The 16,573-nt window shown below is 33.2% G+C and overlaps 2 protein-coding genes across 10 annotated transcripts in view; both read right to left on the bottom strand.

The window, feature by feature from the left end:
- Positions 1-1,862: 1,862 nt before the first annotated feature.
- Opa1 (Opa1 mitochondrial dynamin like GTPase) lies at positions 1,863-8,339 on the bottom strand. Of its 6 annotated transcripts, none has more exons than XM_072905326.1 (18): positions 8,186-8,339; positions 7,547-7,790; positions 7,226-7,361; positions 6,996-7,127; positions 6,500-6,544; positions 5,895-5,984; positions 5,656-5,813; positions 5,406-5,569; positions 5,045-5,309; positions 4,756-4,947; positions 4,488-4,672; positions 4,236-4,397; positions 3,962-4,149; positions 3,672-3,886; positions 3,289-3,546; positions 2,997-3,197; positions 2,674-2,878; positions 1,863-2,521 (listed from the first exon to the last, which is right to left on the bottom strand). In XM_072905326.1, exons 1-18 carry the CDS (start codon positions 8,326-8,328, stop codon positions 2,457-2,459), a joined length of 3,048 nt encoding a protein of 1,015 aa, XP_072761427.1. In that variant the 5' UTR covers positions 8,329-8,339; the 3' UTR covers positions 1,863-2,456. The 6 variants fall into 6 exon arrangements, with proteins under 6 accessions (XP_072761427.1, XP_072761428.1, XP_072761431.1 ...); XM_072905327.1 differs by having other exon boundaries at positions 5,895-5,981; XM_072905330.1 differs by lacking the exon at positions 5,895-5,984.
- A 359-nt stretch (positions 8,340-8,698) lies between these two features.
- The window catches only part of LOC140672872 (uncharacterized), a 43,631-nt gene continuing 35,756 nt past the window's right edge, over positions 8,699-16,573 (bottom strand). For all 4 annotated transcript variants that reach the window (XM_072905321.1, XM_072905318.1, XM_072905319.1 and 1 more), the window contains exons 9-10: positions 16,091-16,530; positions 8,699-13,116 (exon numbers count right to left, since the gene is read on the bottom strand). In XM_072905321.1, the coding sequence (XP_072761422.1) occupies positions 10,092-13,116; positions 16,091-16,530 (3,465 nt within the window). In that variant the 3' untranslated portion in view covers positions 8,699-10,091. The remainder of the gene's footprint in view (positions 13,117-16,090; positions 16,531-16,573) is intronic.

Raw genomic sequence — 16,573 nt, 5'->3', positions numbered from 1 at the left:
TCCAGGGTTCAATGTCACCGCGAGACCACGAATACTATTGCCTCGTCGGATAAACTTAAGCCTTGGATTAAGCCTATTACAAATATGTAAATAATATGTCGTTAGAATTAAGAAATTTAGGTGTAAGAAAAAAAAAAATGTGAAAGTATTCTAATAAGTGGCTAAATGAATGTAATCCCAAAGCATCAATGTACGCACACTCCAAGTTAGTATTGTCTCTGTACAGGTAATTGAAAAGCGCTTTAACATAACAAGCAGCAGAGGTACATTCGAAGACGAATAACCGTCAGGCTGGCCGACTGTAAGATGCGAGGCGAAAGCGCTGCGAGATATCGAATTATTTCAAAATATCGTCCGAGCTCCAACAGCTTATCGAAGCAAAACAAGCAAAAAACGAGCGCGGTTGCCACTTCAGTACCCAGCAAGGAGCTCAAAGAGCGCAGCGAAGAAGAGCGTTGAGTTGAGCTCGAGACACGATTGAGACGAGACGTGCGATTTGCGTGTACGAGCGTACTTTAAGCGAGCGTGATCCTCAGCTCCGGTCGTAGTAACGATCCTGATTAAACTGTTTGTGATAAAATAATCTACTGGACAAATTACTTATCTTCACGGCTGCGCTTCTCCGGTTCTCCTTTTCCGTTCTCCTCGCTCCGTCGCGAAGAGTCCTGATTCCAAGCACCTTGACTGTTCCTCGAGAGTTTACCTTTAATACTTACCTCGTGCGTGCGGAGTGGTCAACAAAAGAAGTAAACTTTCATGCAGAAGAAACAGTTTTTGTCAAAAGAAAAAAATTTATCTTACAATATTATCGTACATCAATTATCGATTGCAAGGCTACTTGTTTGAACGTATTGAAATTCTAATTTTCACAGATATAATATCTGTGTAATGTATACATTTACGTAAACGACATAGCTCTAACAAAGCATACTAGTCAAGAATTTTATACATTTTTATAATATTAGAAAGGAAAATCAATAGTTATTATTGTCTAAATTGATAAAAATGTATGTGTAAATTTTAATTACAAATTAAAGTATAATAAATATTTAAAACATGTAATACTAAGATTAATTAAACTTTAATATAAAGTTTTGTCTAAAAGATTTAAATTTATAAAATTCTAAAGGTCTTCTTTGTATGCAGATGGAGCAGATTATTTGTGAATAAAAGCGCAGAGATATGTAGAAAAGAAACCAGACCTTGTACGACAACGCAAGAATCTTCAAGGGATACTGTGTTGTCAGAAGAGAACAAAATGCCTACAAGTTTTGAAAAGTCCATTTACGATAACCAACGAAGATGTAGAATATATATCTAGTATTCCTGAACATGTTTAGAGCAACGCGTTAAAATATTACATCAAGCGATTCTAAAATACATGTAAAATTCGATACATTCTACGGGTTTTAAAGCGTGTATGTGAAACGCGATTACGAAATATAATGCATAAAGTACTTTAATCGAAACAATCTTATAACTTGCTGAAGAACTGTGTACAAAAATTGTTTGTTTTTTTAAATATTAATTAGATAAAGAAAACGAATTAAAAAATAGAGAAATAAAAAATACTCCTATTATACGTTTTTATTACCTTTTTATCTATTTTTAATATCTCTTTTTAGCAATTCATTGATAATTTAATTTTGTTTCATTTATAATTGATATTTGTTTCTTTATGAAAATGGCAAAAAATTAAAGAAACTTTTGCTTTGTTCTTTTACTAGAAGTGTATTAATTAGCTGAAAAAATATATAATAGCAAAAGCTTAAATAGATTATTATGTATTATATAGAATTATTTTTGCGTTTAAAAAAAATTTGATTCATTAAATTGACAAAATACATAAAATAATTACTAGTTTATTGTCGAGGAACAGTCTATATTTTCTTTAATTTCTACATATGTTCTGCAGCATATTACGATAACAATTTCAATCATTATTTGCTACGTTTATCACTCATAATAATGAATTTATAATAAAAGATTGTATTATACCATTGCATTTTTATATTAATATGTTCATTTGTGAAATAAATGTGATATTGTAATTTATTTCATCATATTATATCGATTGTAATATTCTTACATGAAGTAATCCTCATACAATGAGAATAATTTCACATAACAATGTTTTAGCCATACATCAGTCTCATATTTACAAATCTGAATCGTATCAAAGTGCATAGAGATTTTGGTTTATTATTTATATCACACAAACTTGAGTAAGCCAAGTGTGGGCTTGTTATATGTCTACATCAATATTTGCTCTTGGTGGATTCTGCCAGGGGACGAATTATTTTCCCGATCAAATTGTAGAAAAAAAATCTGCAAGAACATGTTCTGACGTTTCACAAAATATTAATCTCTGAAGACTCGTTTTTCATCTATTCAATCGCAAGTGATGTCAGAGATTCGTTAAGTGCCCAATTTCAATGATAATGGATTTAATATGATCATTTCTCTTTATTTAGTGCTTGAATAAATTCTTCTAATTTCTCTTGAATCTGCCTAACTCGTTCTGAAAATAAAAATCAGACAATAATTTAGCAATAATAAGATATTTACATATTTATTTAATATTGATTTATTATTTACTTTTATAAATTAAAAGAATAGTGTATAATGTATAATGAATAATGAATAGTGATTAAAAAATATTGCAATACATACTGAGTTCCTCTGCTAATGTGACTCGTCTGCCTGTGAGCAGTTTCTCTTTGACTTCATTGTCTTGACTATAATCCTCCAGTACTTCTTTAATCTCTTTATCCAATCTTCTAGCTTCTCTGTTCATGATTTGTTGTCGAAGAGCATTTGAAGTAACTTTCAGCATTTGCTGAATTCGCCAGAAAAGCACTACGTCATTGCATTCCATCTGAAAACATTCTATTTGCAAAATGTCCGAGTTAGGCCGACCAGCGGCTATGTAAAGCGTGCAATAGCTTTTTTTTTTATTGTCATCGCATTTTATTTTTAAAAATATTTTAACGTACTTCATTTTCATGTCCAGTATGATATAGATAGTAGCCTTTCCTGCAATCGTATGCTCTTGCTAAACTCTGTTGTAAGAAAAATCTTCTATATACAGGATGCCACGTTTCTCGAATGAATTCGTTATCGACCTCCAATCCATTTCGTTGTAAATTCTTTCTAATAGCTGTAAGCTCGTCATGTGTCAGTGTAGGAGCGTGTTTCTGCACATTTAAAAATATATGACTTAGATATTGTAAAAAGAAGTTATGCAAAAAAATATTATTTAGTTGTAATTTATTGATGTATAAGTACCTTGTCGACATAAAGAATTTTGTCTAATTCATTTTTAACCGCCATACGTTTCTGTTGATCTTCTGTCTGACTTTGCCAGTAGAGCCATCGTTCTTTGCGATTAGGACCCAGCATATCGCGCAGGATCTGTTCTGTACTTTGCAGCTTGTCCTTAACTGAAGTTTCTAAGAATCTTACTGCTTGATCCCATTCACGTTTGTCATTCACGCTTCTGTCTTCCAAGATGTTAAGTTGAATAACGCGTAACATTTCTGATGCCTAAAATATGCTTTCTTAATATCTAATTTACTAATTTATGTGTCACATTATGTATCATGTTTTTGTTAAATAAGAAGAAATAAAGAATAAAAAAAATAGTATTTATCTTTTATTATTGATATTACCTTCTCTTCCCACGAATGACGTCGCATTGCCTCATTCACGACGGCATTCTTGAGATTATCAAAGATATCATCATGATCCTGACTAAGTCGCGCTTGCATCATGAAGTTCTGGAATTCTTGCTGTAAACATTCCCAACCACTTTCAACACTACGCGCAGGTAATTGTTGTTCAGTCCATTGTCTCAATTTGATATCAACAGTTGTATTAAATGTATCTGTGACATGAAAATGTTATCTTTATGAAATTTTCTGCTTATTCGAGAGAAAGAACAGTGCATCAATATACCAACTTGGATTTCCACTTTGAGCAGCAGGCAAGTAGATATTTTCAAAAACGTGCATGCTGACTTTATCCCAACTTCGAGCCATTAGCACTTCCTCCCAATGTCTCGGCGATACTTGCGACAAATTGACAATTTCGTCTAAGATTTCACCTCGTGCTTTTTCGAAAAGCTCGTCTCTATCTAATTCCCTTAACCTAAACAGATAATATAGCGTGGAATCAGTTGATAAAACTATAATTGAATATAAAACTTTCTCTAATATGTAAGACTATATATTTACCTCGGAAAATTATTTTTCCATTCTGTTTCTAGATTAAATCTCGTAGCTTTAAACGCATCTGCTTGTTGTTCCACTGTCTCACGAACCATCTTCCAGAAACATTCGGCTACCGCCAAGCTTAAATTTTTCGTAGTTACTTGACCTGACATTACTAAACCATCTCTGAAAATTTAAAACTCGTTAAGAACTGCATTTAATGTAATATTAATTCTTGTAAATGTTTTAAGACTATTTTTACGCTTTTATACTTACTTGAAGAGCTTAGAGTTTCTAAAAAACTGTTCTTCATAATCTTTGATAGTTTGTATACTATCCTCTTGTTTGCCTCGACCAGTAACTACAGCAAAATAGCCTAATGCTTTCATGGGAAACAATTTGCCGGATAATATTTTCCGCAATCTATCAGGATTAGCCAAATTCTCTTCCGCCATGTCAACCTGTAGCAAGATAACAGCACTTACACATGTCTGTCTCTATTCGTTAAATTTAATTAATGTAAGAAGACAAATATTCCCCATACTTTTGTCAAGACGAAAATTGTTCTTTTACCCGATGGATCCATTTGGGCAACAAGATCGGTTACGTTACTTCTTTCCGCATCGACAGATCCATCTTGTATGCAGAGAATAATCGCGTTAGGATTACTCATATACTGTTGGCTCATCTGTCTAATAGCCTCGCGAGTGTCTTCCGCCATATCGACGGTTACCGTCTGTCTCAAAGCAAAATCCGAAATTTCATAAACAATATTACAGGAATTTTTTCTTAAAACCTTATTAAATTTATATATTATTATTATTATTACATACGCTGATAATACCAGGTAAATCGACTAAAACCATACGTTGAAGGCCTGGGCCTTTAACAGTCATAGATATAACATCCGGACTGACTGTCTTTCCATTTTTAACACTATTTTTCATTCGCAGTTCCACTTCTCGTCTAAGCTCGGCTAATTCCGATTCTTTCGTAAGATCAAATTCTCTAGAACTGTCCTTGAATTGTGCTATATGATAGGGGCCTTCACTCAATGTGACTTTGACTGGTGCTCTTGTCATCATTTCACCTCCACCTCTATATTATAGCAAAAACAGCAATGAATACTATTTTTGTTGTATATCAATACTGTTCGCGATTGTGCGATATACAAAATCACACAGAAAAGCATACCTCGGGAAAATCCTTGCTTGAGCTATCATTTCAAGAACGGATGTTTTGCCAGAGCTTTGGTCACCAACGACTATTACTCTAGGTAAATGATCAGCAGTGGAATAAGCACTATCATAGTCATTAAGTTCATCCAAGACATCGCTATACATGTCGATTAATGATTTCTATAAAGAATTATTTAAAAAATGCAATCAAAATAAGATTAATACTGTACATGTCAAGCATGTATATGTATATGTAATTTACTTACTTTTATCTTTTTATTGTTAAATTTCTGATTCCCTCGTAAAAGTATCTGTTTGCGTAATTCTTTGTTCTCCCTTTCTAATCTTTCTATTTCCCGTTGATATTTTAATTGCATCTGCATCAACTCGTCTTGCATAGCATTCATTCTCTGTTGCGATGATTCTTCAATAGAAAAAAAAAAAACAAGAATGTTAAACCAGTTTTCAAAAATAAAAAAATGTCTAATCTATAATGAGTACATACGAGCTTTCTTACGTTCCTCTTCGGTACTATCATAAGCCAATGGTCGTGCAAAAGCAATCACATTTTTGGACAATTGATCTTTTGTTTCTGCTTAAAAATAAAGATATCATATTTATAAATTATGTCATATATTTATCTAAATTATATGACAATTTCTAATTTATTCCGCGTGCTTAAATGTGCAAGAAAGCTAGTATCGATTAATGTAAAAAATTAATGAAGCTATTTTATGCATAAGCAATTTTATATATATGATAAAATTAAATTTAAAAAATAATAATAAAAACAAATGTACAACATAAGTACATATATATACATATATATAAAAATTATACATGTATATAAAATTACACATAAGTGTGCAAATATAAAATAACAAAAGCGATAAATGATGGCTGTCCCATTCAGTATTTAAAAATTAAAATAGGAATTCATTGGTATTATATATATGTTGGAATTATATTTATACAAACAAAGAGCTTATTTATGGCTTCTATATTATTAAAAAATATACATTTGAATCTTCCTTTGCGAGTCATTTGACACAAAAATGCTGAATGGACAGAATATGTATGAAATTATGAATTCAAATTTTCTTTACACACCTGAATAAGCTTGTTTAGCTACCAATGAGATGGTATCAAATGCACCTGAACAGAACAGACCACAATAAATCTATAATACAAATGCATGTGGAACAGTGCCTTGCAGTATAATAAATTATATTATTAAATTTATATAATATGCACACATGTGTTCAAAAAAATTTTAATTATTTTTAATCAATATTCAAAAATAATAGCAAATATACATAAATGCATTGTCATGTAAATTTTGGTATGCAGATGATAAATTTAAATAGAAATTACATATAAAGAAATTGGAGCAATTAAACGAATTATAATAACAATCATTCAATTATTAATCCATATTTTGTAATGATTGTTATTCATATAGGAAAACATCAGGCAAATAAAGGAGTTTGTGATAATTGAGGAATGGATCACAGTATGGGACATATGATAAATAAAATTATTAGACAAAATTATAACATACATGACATACAAATAGAAAAAAAAACTTCATGCACTAATCACTCACTCTGTATCGAATTATTTTCTTGATAGTCTTTTTGTCGACTTTCTGCTGCTTTAATAGCGTCATCCAGTCTTTTATCAAACCATACCCTGTATTCTCGATATTTAGTTAGTCCAAACTCCTTTATACGTGGATCTGTTTGTGTTTGACAATGTTTTATCGTGTGCTGCAGTTCGCGTTTTGTTTTGCCTCATGTTTTTAAACATAAATGATTATACATTTGTCATACTTACCAATCTCAATCTTATCGCCTACATTATTCTTAATTGTTATAAGTGATTCTCGAAAATCTTGCCATTGCTTGTTATTAGGCATCAAATTTTGTATCCATTCCAAATCTGGTAATCCATCTTTCCACTGTTCATATTTCTATTTATATAAAAATATAATTGTATTATATGTGTTATATAATTTCATATAATTATTAATGATTGTTATTACATTATATAACTGACGTTACATATTTGATATTAATATTTAGTAATTAATAAAATATAATATATACAATTAAAAAATACATATAATATAAAAAAGTAAACACAAAGTCTGCTTACCTTCTGTAAAGTAACACCACCACCGATTGCACCTCCCAAAAGAAGATATCGAATTTTTAATGCTCCCCTTAAGATTTTCGCTACCACCATAGCATATCCACGATACGGATTTGCAAAGCATCTTAATTGTGGTGATGCTAGTAATGGTTTACAGTGCCTATTAAATTTTCCAGATATTAGTTTCCGAGTATTAATAACTGTTACTGGATATCTAGAGGTTTTGTTGACTAGTAAAATGCCATGACTGGAAAAGAAAAAATATATATTAAATATATATATTCATTCACTTAGAAAAAAATCATAAATTATTACAACTAATACAAATTGTATAATTTATCAAGATTTAAATAATGGAGAATATTTCAGATAGAAAAGAGGAAAGACAATAAAGTTAAAGTATATTTATTAAACAAGTCACAAATAAAAAAGAGCACTTTTAACGCGAGTAAAGTATTAATTTTTAGTCAATTTTTGGTCAAGAAATATGTATTGTAACCTCAAACTCTTATACCGCACATGCATACGTAAAGTATGAATTGTATTTATTCTAATAAATTATGACATAATGTCCAAAAGAATGTAGAGTAAACAGATTTATCATCTTGCTTCACATTTTACTGATAATTATATTAATCTTACCCAAATTTGCCGTATATAATTTGAAGCATTTTTTTGGGGAGATCGTTACCCGTCGTCGATAAATAACTATAGACACCACCGTTAAAAATGTAGATGTGTTCATTTTGTTTGCACCATAGACATAGTAAGAATAGACTGGCCATAGTCGGAGTATTGTTCGGAGGTAAGTTCGGGTAAAAAAGGCCAGTCTATTCTTACTATGTCTATGGTTTGCACTCTGCACTTTCCATATTCCAATCATACCAACCGATTATTTTATTATTTCCCTAAATGTGTTGTTTTGAAACTAAAGGGACATTTTTACATACGACAGCATTGCGTGTAATATAAAAGTTTACGCGCCAAATTTGATTCGTATTTAGAAAAAAGAAAATCTTTTTTTCAAAAAATTGTATTATATTTTTAGATGCAATGCAAATTACGTGGACAAAAATATATTTTTATTTTTTTTTTAATTTTATAAGCAGTTTATTTAATATGTTATAAATTATATTATAAACCGAAAAAGAAATATATTGTTGAATAATTTTATTTTTCTTTGTAATCCTTATATTACAAAACATACTTTTTCCAGACACATTGAAAATATGCTCTATTTACATTGGATCGTCGCCTATAGTTTTGTGCTAGAGATTTTTTTAAATCTTTACAGAGGAATAATATTAATTACTATATTTTTTTCTCTCGCATAGGCTTTTTGTCATATAATATAATATATATGATTATGGCAGTACATTTACATTAAAGTCTATAATCGTTTTTTGCTTTTTTTTCTGTCATTTGTGTAACATATATAACATTTTTTCGTAATATATGAAAATCTATATATCTTATGTCTTATGTGCACGATGTGAGTACGAAAAAAAAATTATGTCCGCGTTTCATGTATAAACAAGCATTTGTCTTTCTTCGAACATACGCGTGGCCTTATTTCGTGTCGTGCAAGATTGAGATCGACAAAAATTCATAAAAAATAAAAATCAAAACAAATTCGCTTCTTGCATTCACACTTAAAAGCATTTAAGCTCTTCAAGACGTGGTCTTTTCAAGAATTGTCTTCAAATTTTATATATATATATATATTTTTTTTAAATTTCATTCTGCGATATGTAAGAATACGTACGAATATATAAGAATATGCAAGAATACACGGAGAAATACATTTTACGAATCACGAAAAGCTGCATAGAAGCGCTAAAACTTGATTGGACCCGGTTTTATACGTCGTCCTTTTCTAAATAAGCGGCTGTGACTGATTTCTCTCTTCTTTTCCCTTTCTTTTCTTTTTCTCGCATCGAGTATGGGAAACTCCCCTACGTAACTAAATGTTACAAATGTCCTAGTATTGTCTAAGGGTGCCCTCTTAATTCTCTACTTCTCACGTTCAGTCTATATATCGCGTACTTGCATTATTTATATAAGATCTCAAGTTATGTGTATATGTTTACACACACACATAACACACTTTTAGTGCAACGGGAGGATACTTTTCTAATTTCTATTCTCTTTTACTCTAATGTCAAGCAGTTATATACATTTTATATCTCTTTTTTCGCTTTTTTATACGTCGCTTTTCATTCGTCGAATCACTTTCATTCGTTCGATATTAATCATCTAATATGAAGAAAAAAAGAAAAAAAGAAAAAAAAGAAAAAAAAAAAAGGAGGAAAAGATCGAACACAACAAACAACTTCGCATCATTCTTATACACAATTATCTAAATAGAATTGCCTGCGGATACCCGCCACGAAATAAAATATAATTTTAATTAAAATTACAAATTCTTCTAGTTGCACTCTTTTGTCTCCATAGTTCACGTTTCTTATTGTTAGAAAAAAAAATCGAGATGACGCAATCGTCAACATTGCGTCCGTCACGCGGTGCAGATTTAATCGTGAAACACGTATCAAGAGGTACTGTTCCGATGTTTCTTATTCTTCGATTTGCCGGAATCAAATTCGTCCTCGCTCCTGCGTCGCTTTTCTTTCTGCTGTTTCTCCATCGCCAACATCGTTATCATTCGCTTGTGGGAGTCACCCACTATCCATCCATGCTGTTCCTGTCGATCGTCTTCTTCCTCCTCAGGTACCAGGACCGGCTCCGGTGCCTCTTCTTCGTCACTCGAGCTGGACCAATAGTACAGTTGAAGAGCGGCAGTGCGTTTTCGCCTGCCGATCGCCACTCCGACGCCCTCCTCGACCTTGTTCCATGACTTGGTGGTCTTTAGCTCTTCGTCGTCAGAGTCGTGTTTTCCGGCATTAGACGATTTTCGCTCTTTCGAATCCTTGTTATTGCTCGCAGATGTTTTCTTGGATTTCTCCACGGGTGACTCTTTATTCTTTTTGCTCGGTGAGATCTTTCCGTTCTCGCCGGATCTGGGACTTTTTTTCGCCGGTGATTTCGAGGGTTTCTTTCGCTTAGATGGAGTCGATAAGTGGCCGTTGTTCTCTATGATACTCTCTGCAGAGGAAAAAGCATGTTCTAAATTGTTATGAATGTCCTCTGAGCTATTAAGAGACTGATTATCAGTATTACGTTGCGTATTCTTCTCGATATTCTCGTCGTCGTTTTTCTTTTGCTTCTCTTTCGATTTCTTTTTATGAGCCTGTCCGGAAACAACTTTTGTTTCTACCATGTCGTCATCCAACGCGTTATCTACGTCTATGCTTTGTGCGAGAATCTCTTTTCTCTTGCCGACCTCCCGCAAAATCTCTTCCTCGATCGCTTTCTGTTCTTTGGCGATCATTTGTTCGTGCTTTTTCTCGAGATATCTCTCCTTCTTTTTTTCTTTCGATTCTCGCTTCTTACGCGATTTTTCATGATCGTTTCCTTTCTTGCTGTTATCTCTAGCATACGATTCATCGTCTGAACTACTTATTTCCGCTAGCAATCCTTGCTTGCCTATCGCGCACTTTCTTTGTCTTCTAGTCGGCTGGAAGTCCATGAGTATCCTCTCCTGTTCCTCTCGTAATTTGTCTAATTGTTGTTGCTTTCTCTTCTTCGATTCTTGCACCTTTCTACTGAGGAACACGTGAAGAGGAAGATTGTTATCGGATTCTTTTTGCGGTTTCTCGTTGCTGGACAGTTTCTCGGGCAAAGCTGGAACATCTGGTTCGTCATCTGGTTCTTCCTTCTCATCTTGTGTCTCCGTATTATCCACATGTTTATTTTCCTTCTCCATGTTAATAATTTCATCATTAGAAACTTCGTTCACTGTATCCAGAGTGCCATTGACACTATCATTCTCGGTTTGGGCTTTCGAACATATATTCTCAGATTTCAACTCAAGATCCTCGTTCCGATCCAAGAAATCTAAAGCTTCTTCCAAGGGAATTAATTCGTTCTCCGCTGCATAGTCATCTTTCTCATTCGTAGTACCTTTCGTTTGCAAAGTTGCGTTCTCATCGTCCAACGGTTGTGCTCTGTCCTTTGTTTTCTCAGCCGGTTCTTCATTTCCTTCGATCTCTGTTTCCGTTTCCGAACTATCCTCTCTGTATAGATCGTCTAGTTCAAACGTTCCCTCGTATTGATTGTCCACGTCGTCATCACTGTTCCTCGCTTCATCAGTCGCTTTTCTTTCATCTATCACCAACGAACGATCCGACATTTCCGATTCTGATTTTGCGGTATCGTAATCCTTTTTTAAAGTACTTTTCTGCGTCACTTGATTCTGCCAATTGCAATTTACAATTTGATTCTCGTTATCGAATTTAGATTCGTTGATTATATGTTGATCACAATTCATCCCGCCGACATCGACATCGACGTCGACGTCGACGTCGACGTCGAACTGTTTCTTTAGGCCCTTTTTCGATCTCGACAGAGATTGTTGCTCGTTCGTAATTACGTAATCAACGTCATCTTCCCGTTCGTATTCACTTTCGGATGACGTCGACAACTCCGCAAAGAGATTCTGCTTACCCTTCGAGCATGCACGTTGACTCTTCGAAATGCCGACGCCAACGTCTTCTGCTTTCGCAGCCGTTCTAAACTCGTCCGAGCTATCATTCTCATACCACGCGTTTCTCGCCCGTTTTTTCGAACTTTTACCTCGTTTCTTGAGTTTGCTGGGCTGCTTGACGTTCTGCTCAAGTCGTTTCACGCGTTGCTGCTGTTTTCTTTCTACAAAGTCGTCCATCGGTCCGGTAATTGAATCGACAACTCGCTGCTGCTGCTGCTGCTGCTGTTGTTCTTCACTCTGGAACGACTTCAAAGCGCCTTTCGTCTTGGGCGCAAACTTCTCCAGCTCTTGAAACTTACGGTCGACTATAACGCCTAACTTTGTGTCCGTGATAGCCTTGTCGTTCTCCAAAGCGGTACCAAGGTCCTCGTCAATATCCTTCTTCATCCAGTTGGTCTCATAATTCTTATCGGCTTGATTCCTGTAGGACATCACGCTACCCAAAGTAGGCGCTGTTTGGCTCTCCTCCTCGTCAAATTCATACACGTCTTTTATCCTTTCCGATTCCCTTTTTCGGTCAAAGGAATCGCGACGCTTCTTCTTCTCCATCAGACCACCATGTAGTTGGTTTCTACGAATCAGTGGAAACTCTTGCTGCTGTTGCTTTTTACCCTTCTTCGATTTGCGTGGTTTCTGCACGTTTAACTCCATCAGTGTAACCTTTGAACGTTCCTGTTCCTTTCTGTCGTTTATCTCCTTTTTGCGTTCAAATAACTCTTTGATAGGGTTTCTTGTTTTCTTTGTTAAAGATGTTTTCGATGCTACCGCCGATCCCTTCATCGATTTCTTCGACAAATCCGAGGTATCCTTGCTCGCTGTCGCTGCGGCTGCAGCTGCCGCCGCTACCGCCACAGCGACCATCTTCACCGATTGATGATTCTTGCCGCTGTTCGTGGTATCTTCCGGTGATGTGGAAGTAGGAGCTCGTGCACAGGCCAGTTCCGCCAGCAGCTTCATTGGAGCGGATCCGCTGTGGAATGAAATTAGTTTATAAGTTATGTATATACGACGAGAGATTCATGCGTCGACAATAGCAAGATTAGTTATTAAACTTGTATGTAATCACACTGTTAATTGAGATAGAAAATATGGTCGTGTGTGTAGGTAATTATAATCATCTATTAAAAGCTTCTGTATCCTTAATAGTTTGTTATTAAATTTTTATTATTGTACAGCGCTAGAGAAAATAAACGAGAAATATTTTTCAATAATATTACGTATTTTTCAACAATATGTCAAGAACATGTATAGAATTAAAAAGGTCTTTAATAGTAATTAAATTTCCAATAAAATTGCTCATTGTTCCGCGAACAAATACGAGTAGAGTAAAAAAATAAAGTCAAATACAGTAAATAAATAAGAAAATATTGTTATAAAATAAACTATTTTTTGTTTCTAATTAAATTAATTCTAAGTATATTATATAATTTATTATAAAATTTTAATTAGTTAAGTCATAATTTTTTAGATTTAATAAAAAAACGTTACTGTAGTTATAATAGCAAAATTTAAAATATATATATCTTAAGCATAAAGTATAAATGTAATGCTCTCATAAAATTCTTTTTAATAATATCTAATTAATCTGTAATCTTTTATTATTTTATATACTTTTATTTAAATTAATCTTTTAATATATTTTTTAAATAAAATTGTAAAACTATATAAATAAATTTTACAAAATTTGTGACAATTATATAGTATTATGTATTGTTGAGAATATTAATTCTCATATTAAAATTTAAAGTAATCGATATTATAAAGTGGCATCCCTTTAATCTTTGAAATTTATAAAAAAGGATACACTATTTTTCAATTCACACTTACGAACAAAAATTCCTTTCCTTCAAACAAAATCCTTCTTTCCATCTTCTTAAAAAAAAAAAAAAAAAAAAAAAAAAAAAAAAAAAAAAAAAAAAACCTATATTGATGCTATTGCGGGAAAGATCGCTCATCACGTATAAAATGGAGTGACGAGAGCGGATCAATACGCAACGAACGAATGGGTATCGTTGGGGGAGAGACGGTCTTTACGACCGTCCTTTGCGAAAACCTTTGAGAACTCGACACGATCCGATAATTCCAGCGCGAATTGAGAAAAAAAAGAGGGTACCGACACACAACTATTTACCAAGATTACGTTTTAATGTCCTTCGGCAAAATTCGATTTCGATTCTCGGGAAGCGAATTTTTGTCGAGAATTATTACGCTCGGAGATTATATGGATTATTATTTTTTTTTTCTGAAACATGATTTTTTTATATTTCATTTACGCTGATCATGCATGCGCTACATTTGGTTTAGCGTAATCGAAGAGTGGAATGAGAACAAAACGTATAGCCGCGAATAAACCGAGTGATCAACAGGTGTTGAGCCGAAAGCATAGCTGAAAAATGTGCTTTGACATGTAATATCCGTTCTATATAAAACACAATCAAATATATATTTAATCACCCAGATCGACATATTTCGCTGTATATGTATTCTGTCGATCTTGAAAACTTGTTACGCTTCTATATTCGAATTTTGTAGACACAAATTAAGAATGTTTAGTACCTATTTTTAAAAAATATAGGAATTTAATAAAATTTGCACAGATTGTTCTGATACATGTTCAGAAACTTATAAAAAAAAACCTCGAGTTGATTCACTGAAACAATCAAAAGTTATAAGGATTTTAATTTGCAATGAATTTACCCGTCGATATTATTATAAATATAATTATTTATATAAATAAGTATAAATATAATTATTTCTGTCCTTTTTAGCCCTTAAATTGATACGATTACAGATTTTCTATCTTATAAAAAAACCTGTGATCGTGTTGATTTAAGAGCTAAAATAGATAGAAATAATAATAGGAATTTAATCAAAATTTGCAAAAATATAGTTTAAATATAGAGGAAATATTTGATCACATAATTTTGGTCAAGTACTGACTAGTTCAAAAGATATTGAATATAATTTTCTCAATTTCGTCCTATTATCCGAGATGACATATTATTTATTGTGAAAACGTGGCAACATAGCATTCAGCTGAGCCTTCTTTTGCCATTTTAAATAACCTATCTTTTCATGTGAAGAAGCCTATATATACAAACGTGTAAGCGAGAAGCGACTAGGCCTCATATGTCAATTTGCAATTTGACCAACTTATGAAAAATTACCATGTTGCCACGTTTCTTTCTTCTCGGAGAAATGACAATTATTAAAATTATCAAAAAAATAGTTAAAAATCTTCTATATTTTGTCATTACTCACTATTATAATTTTTATTCTGACATTTTAAATTACTCTGTACGAGTAAATTCTTTTATTTTTATAATTCAAATTTTGTGCTGTAATGTTGAAATCGAGGTACCGTCAATGATAAAAGTTTCTCATTATAATTTAAGAAACACGAAAATTCTCCGAAAAAAAGCAACAAAAGTTGGAAAATACATTTCTACACTCTAACTAGGAATAAATCATAAGATTTAATGCAATCTTTATAATAATCATATACTAAGATATATGAGAAAAGTATATATTCGTGAATTTCGACTACTTTTTGCTCCGATTGTAGGTGCTAAACATCCTTAAAATCATTCTAGTCTATAAGAAAAATAAATTAAAGTCTGCGCCTTTTGGTGTGAGGAAGAAAATTTTATGGCATTAATAAATCGTTAAACAGCCCCGTAGCCAGGAAAATTCTGCAAGTTTATTCATGAAGTATTTATAAAGTCTTAAGCACCTTCGTTTCTCCTAAGTTTGAAAGTTTATTACGTCAAAGTATTATTCACATCAAGGTTCATTATCACACTGATGAAACATTAATAATTAGGGTTTTTTCTCTGAAAACTGAATATTCTAGGCAAAGTAACATATTCATTACGCACGTGTTTTATTATTATAACTAATAATGTACGAATAAAATGCATGGATTTGATAATCGAGATACTCACTTATGATCATGTTTGCCGTTGCTGTGCAACAAGTTGGATAAGGCCTTGTCTAGCAGACCTAGAGTCGAATTCACTTTATTCTTTTGTCCCGGTGACGATACTCCGTCTCTATTCGACACGATTGAGGTAGATTGCTGTTGGTGTTCGTGCATACTTGAAGAATACGAGTTTCCGACACTGTCTCGCTTGTCGTCGTTAGGATGATCATTGTCGTTGGTCTTCTGACCGAATGTGCTGGCTATCAGATTCTCGCTCTCTCTCATGCGTTGTTGAATCTTGTCTCGCAGCTTGTTATTATGCTCAAAGGCTACGTCCAGACTGTCTTCGTAGCCGAGATTATCGACTCGCAATGTATCTGGACTGACAGATCTGCTCGATTGCTCGCTGCCACGCGTTCGATAGTTTTTGTCATGGCTGTTGCACATCTCCTCGCCGAGCAACTAGAATTTTTAAATAAGAGATACAGATTGTTTTTATATCGCG

This window comes from Anoplolepis gracilipes, chromosome 14 (genome assembly GCF_047496725.1).
Source record: "Anoplolepis gracilipes chromosome 14, ASM4749672v1, whole genome shotgun sequence".
Classification (NCBI taxonomy): domain Eukaryota; kingdom Metazoa; phylum Arthropoda; class Insecta; order Hymenoptera; family Formicidae; genus Anoplolepis; species Anoplolepis gracilipes.
The sequence above is the reverse complement of the archived record's forward strand: the minus strand, read 5'-3'. Positions and strand labels throughout refer to the sequence as shown.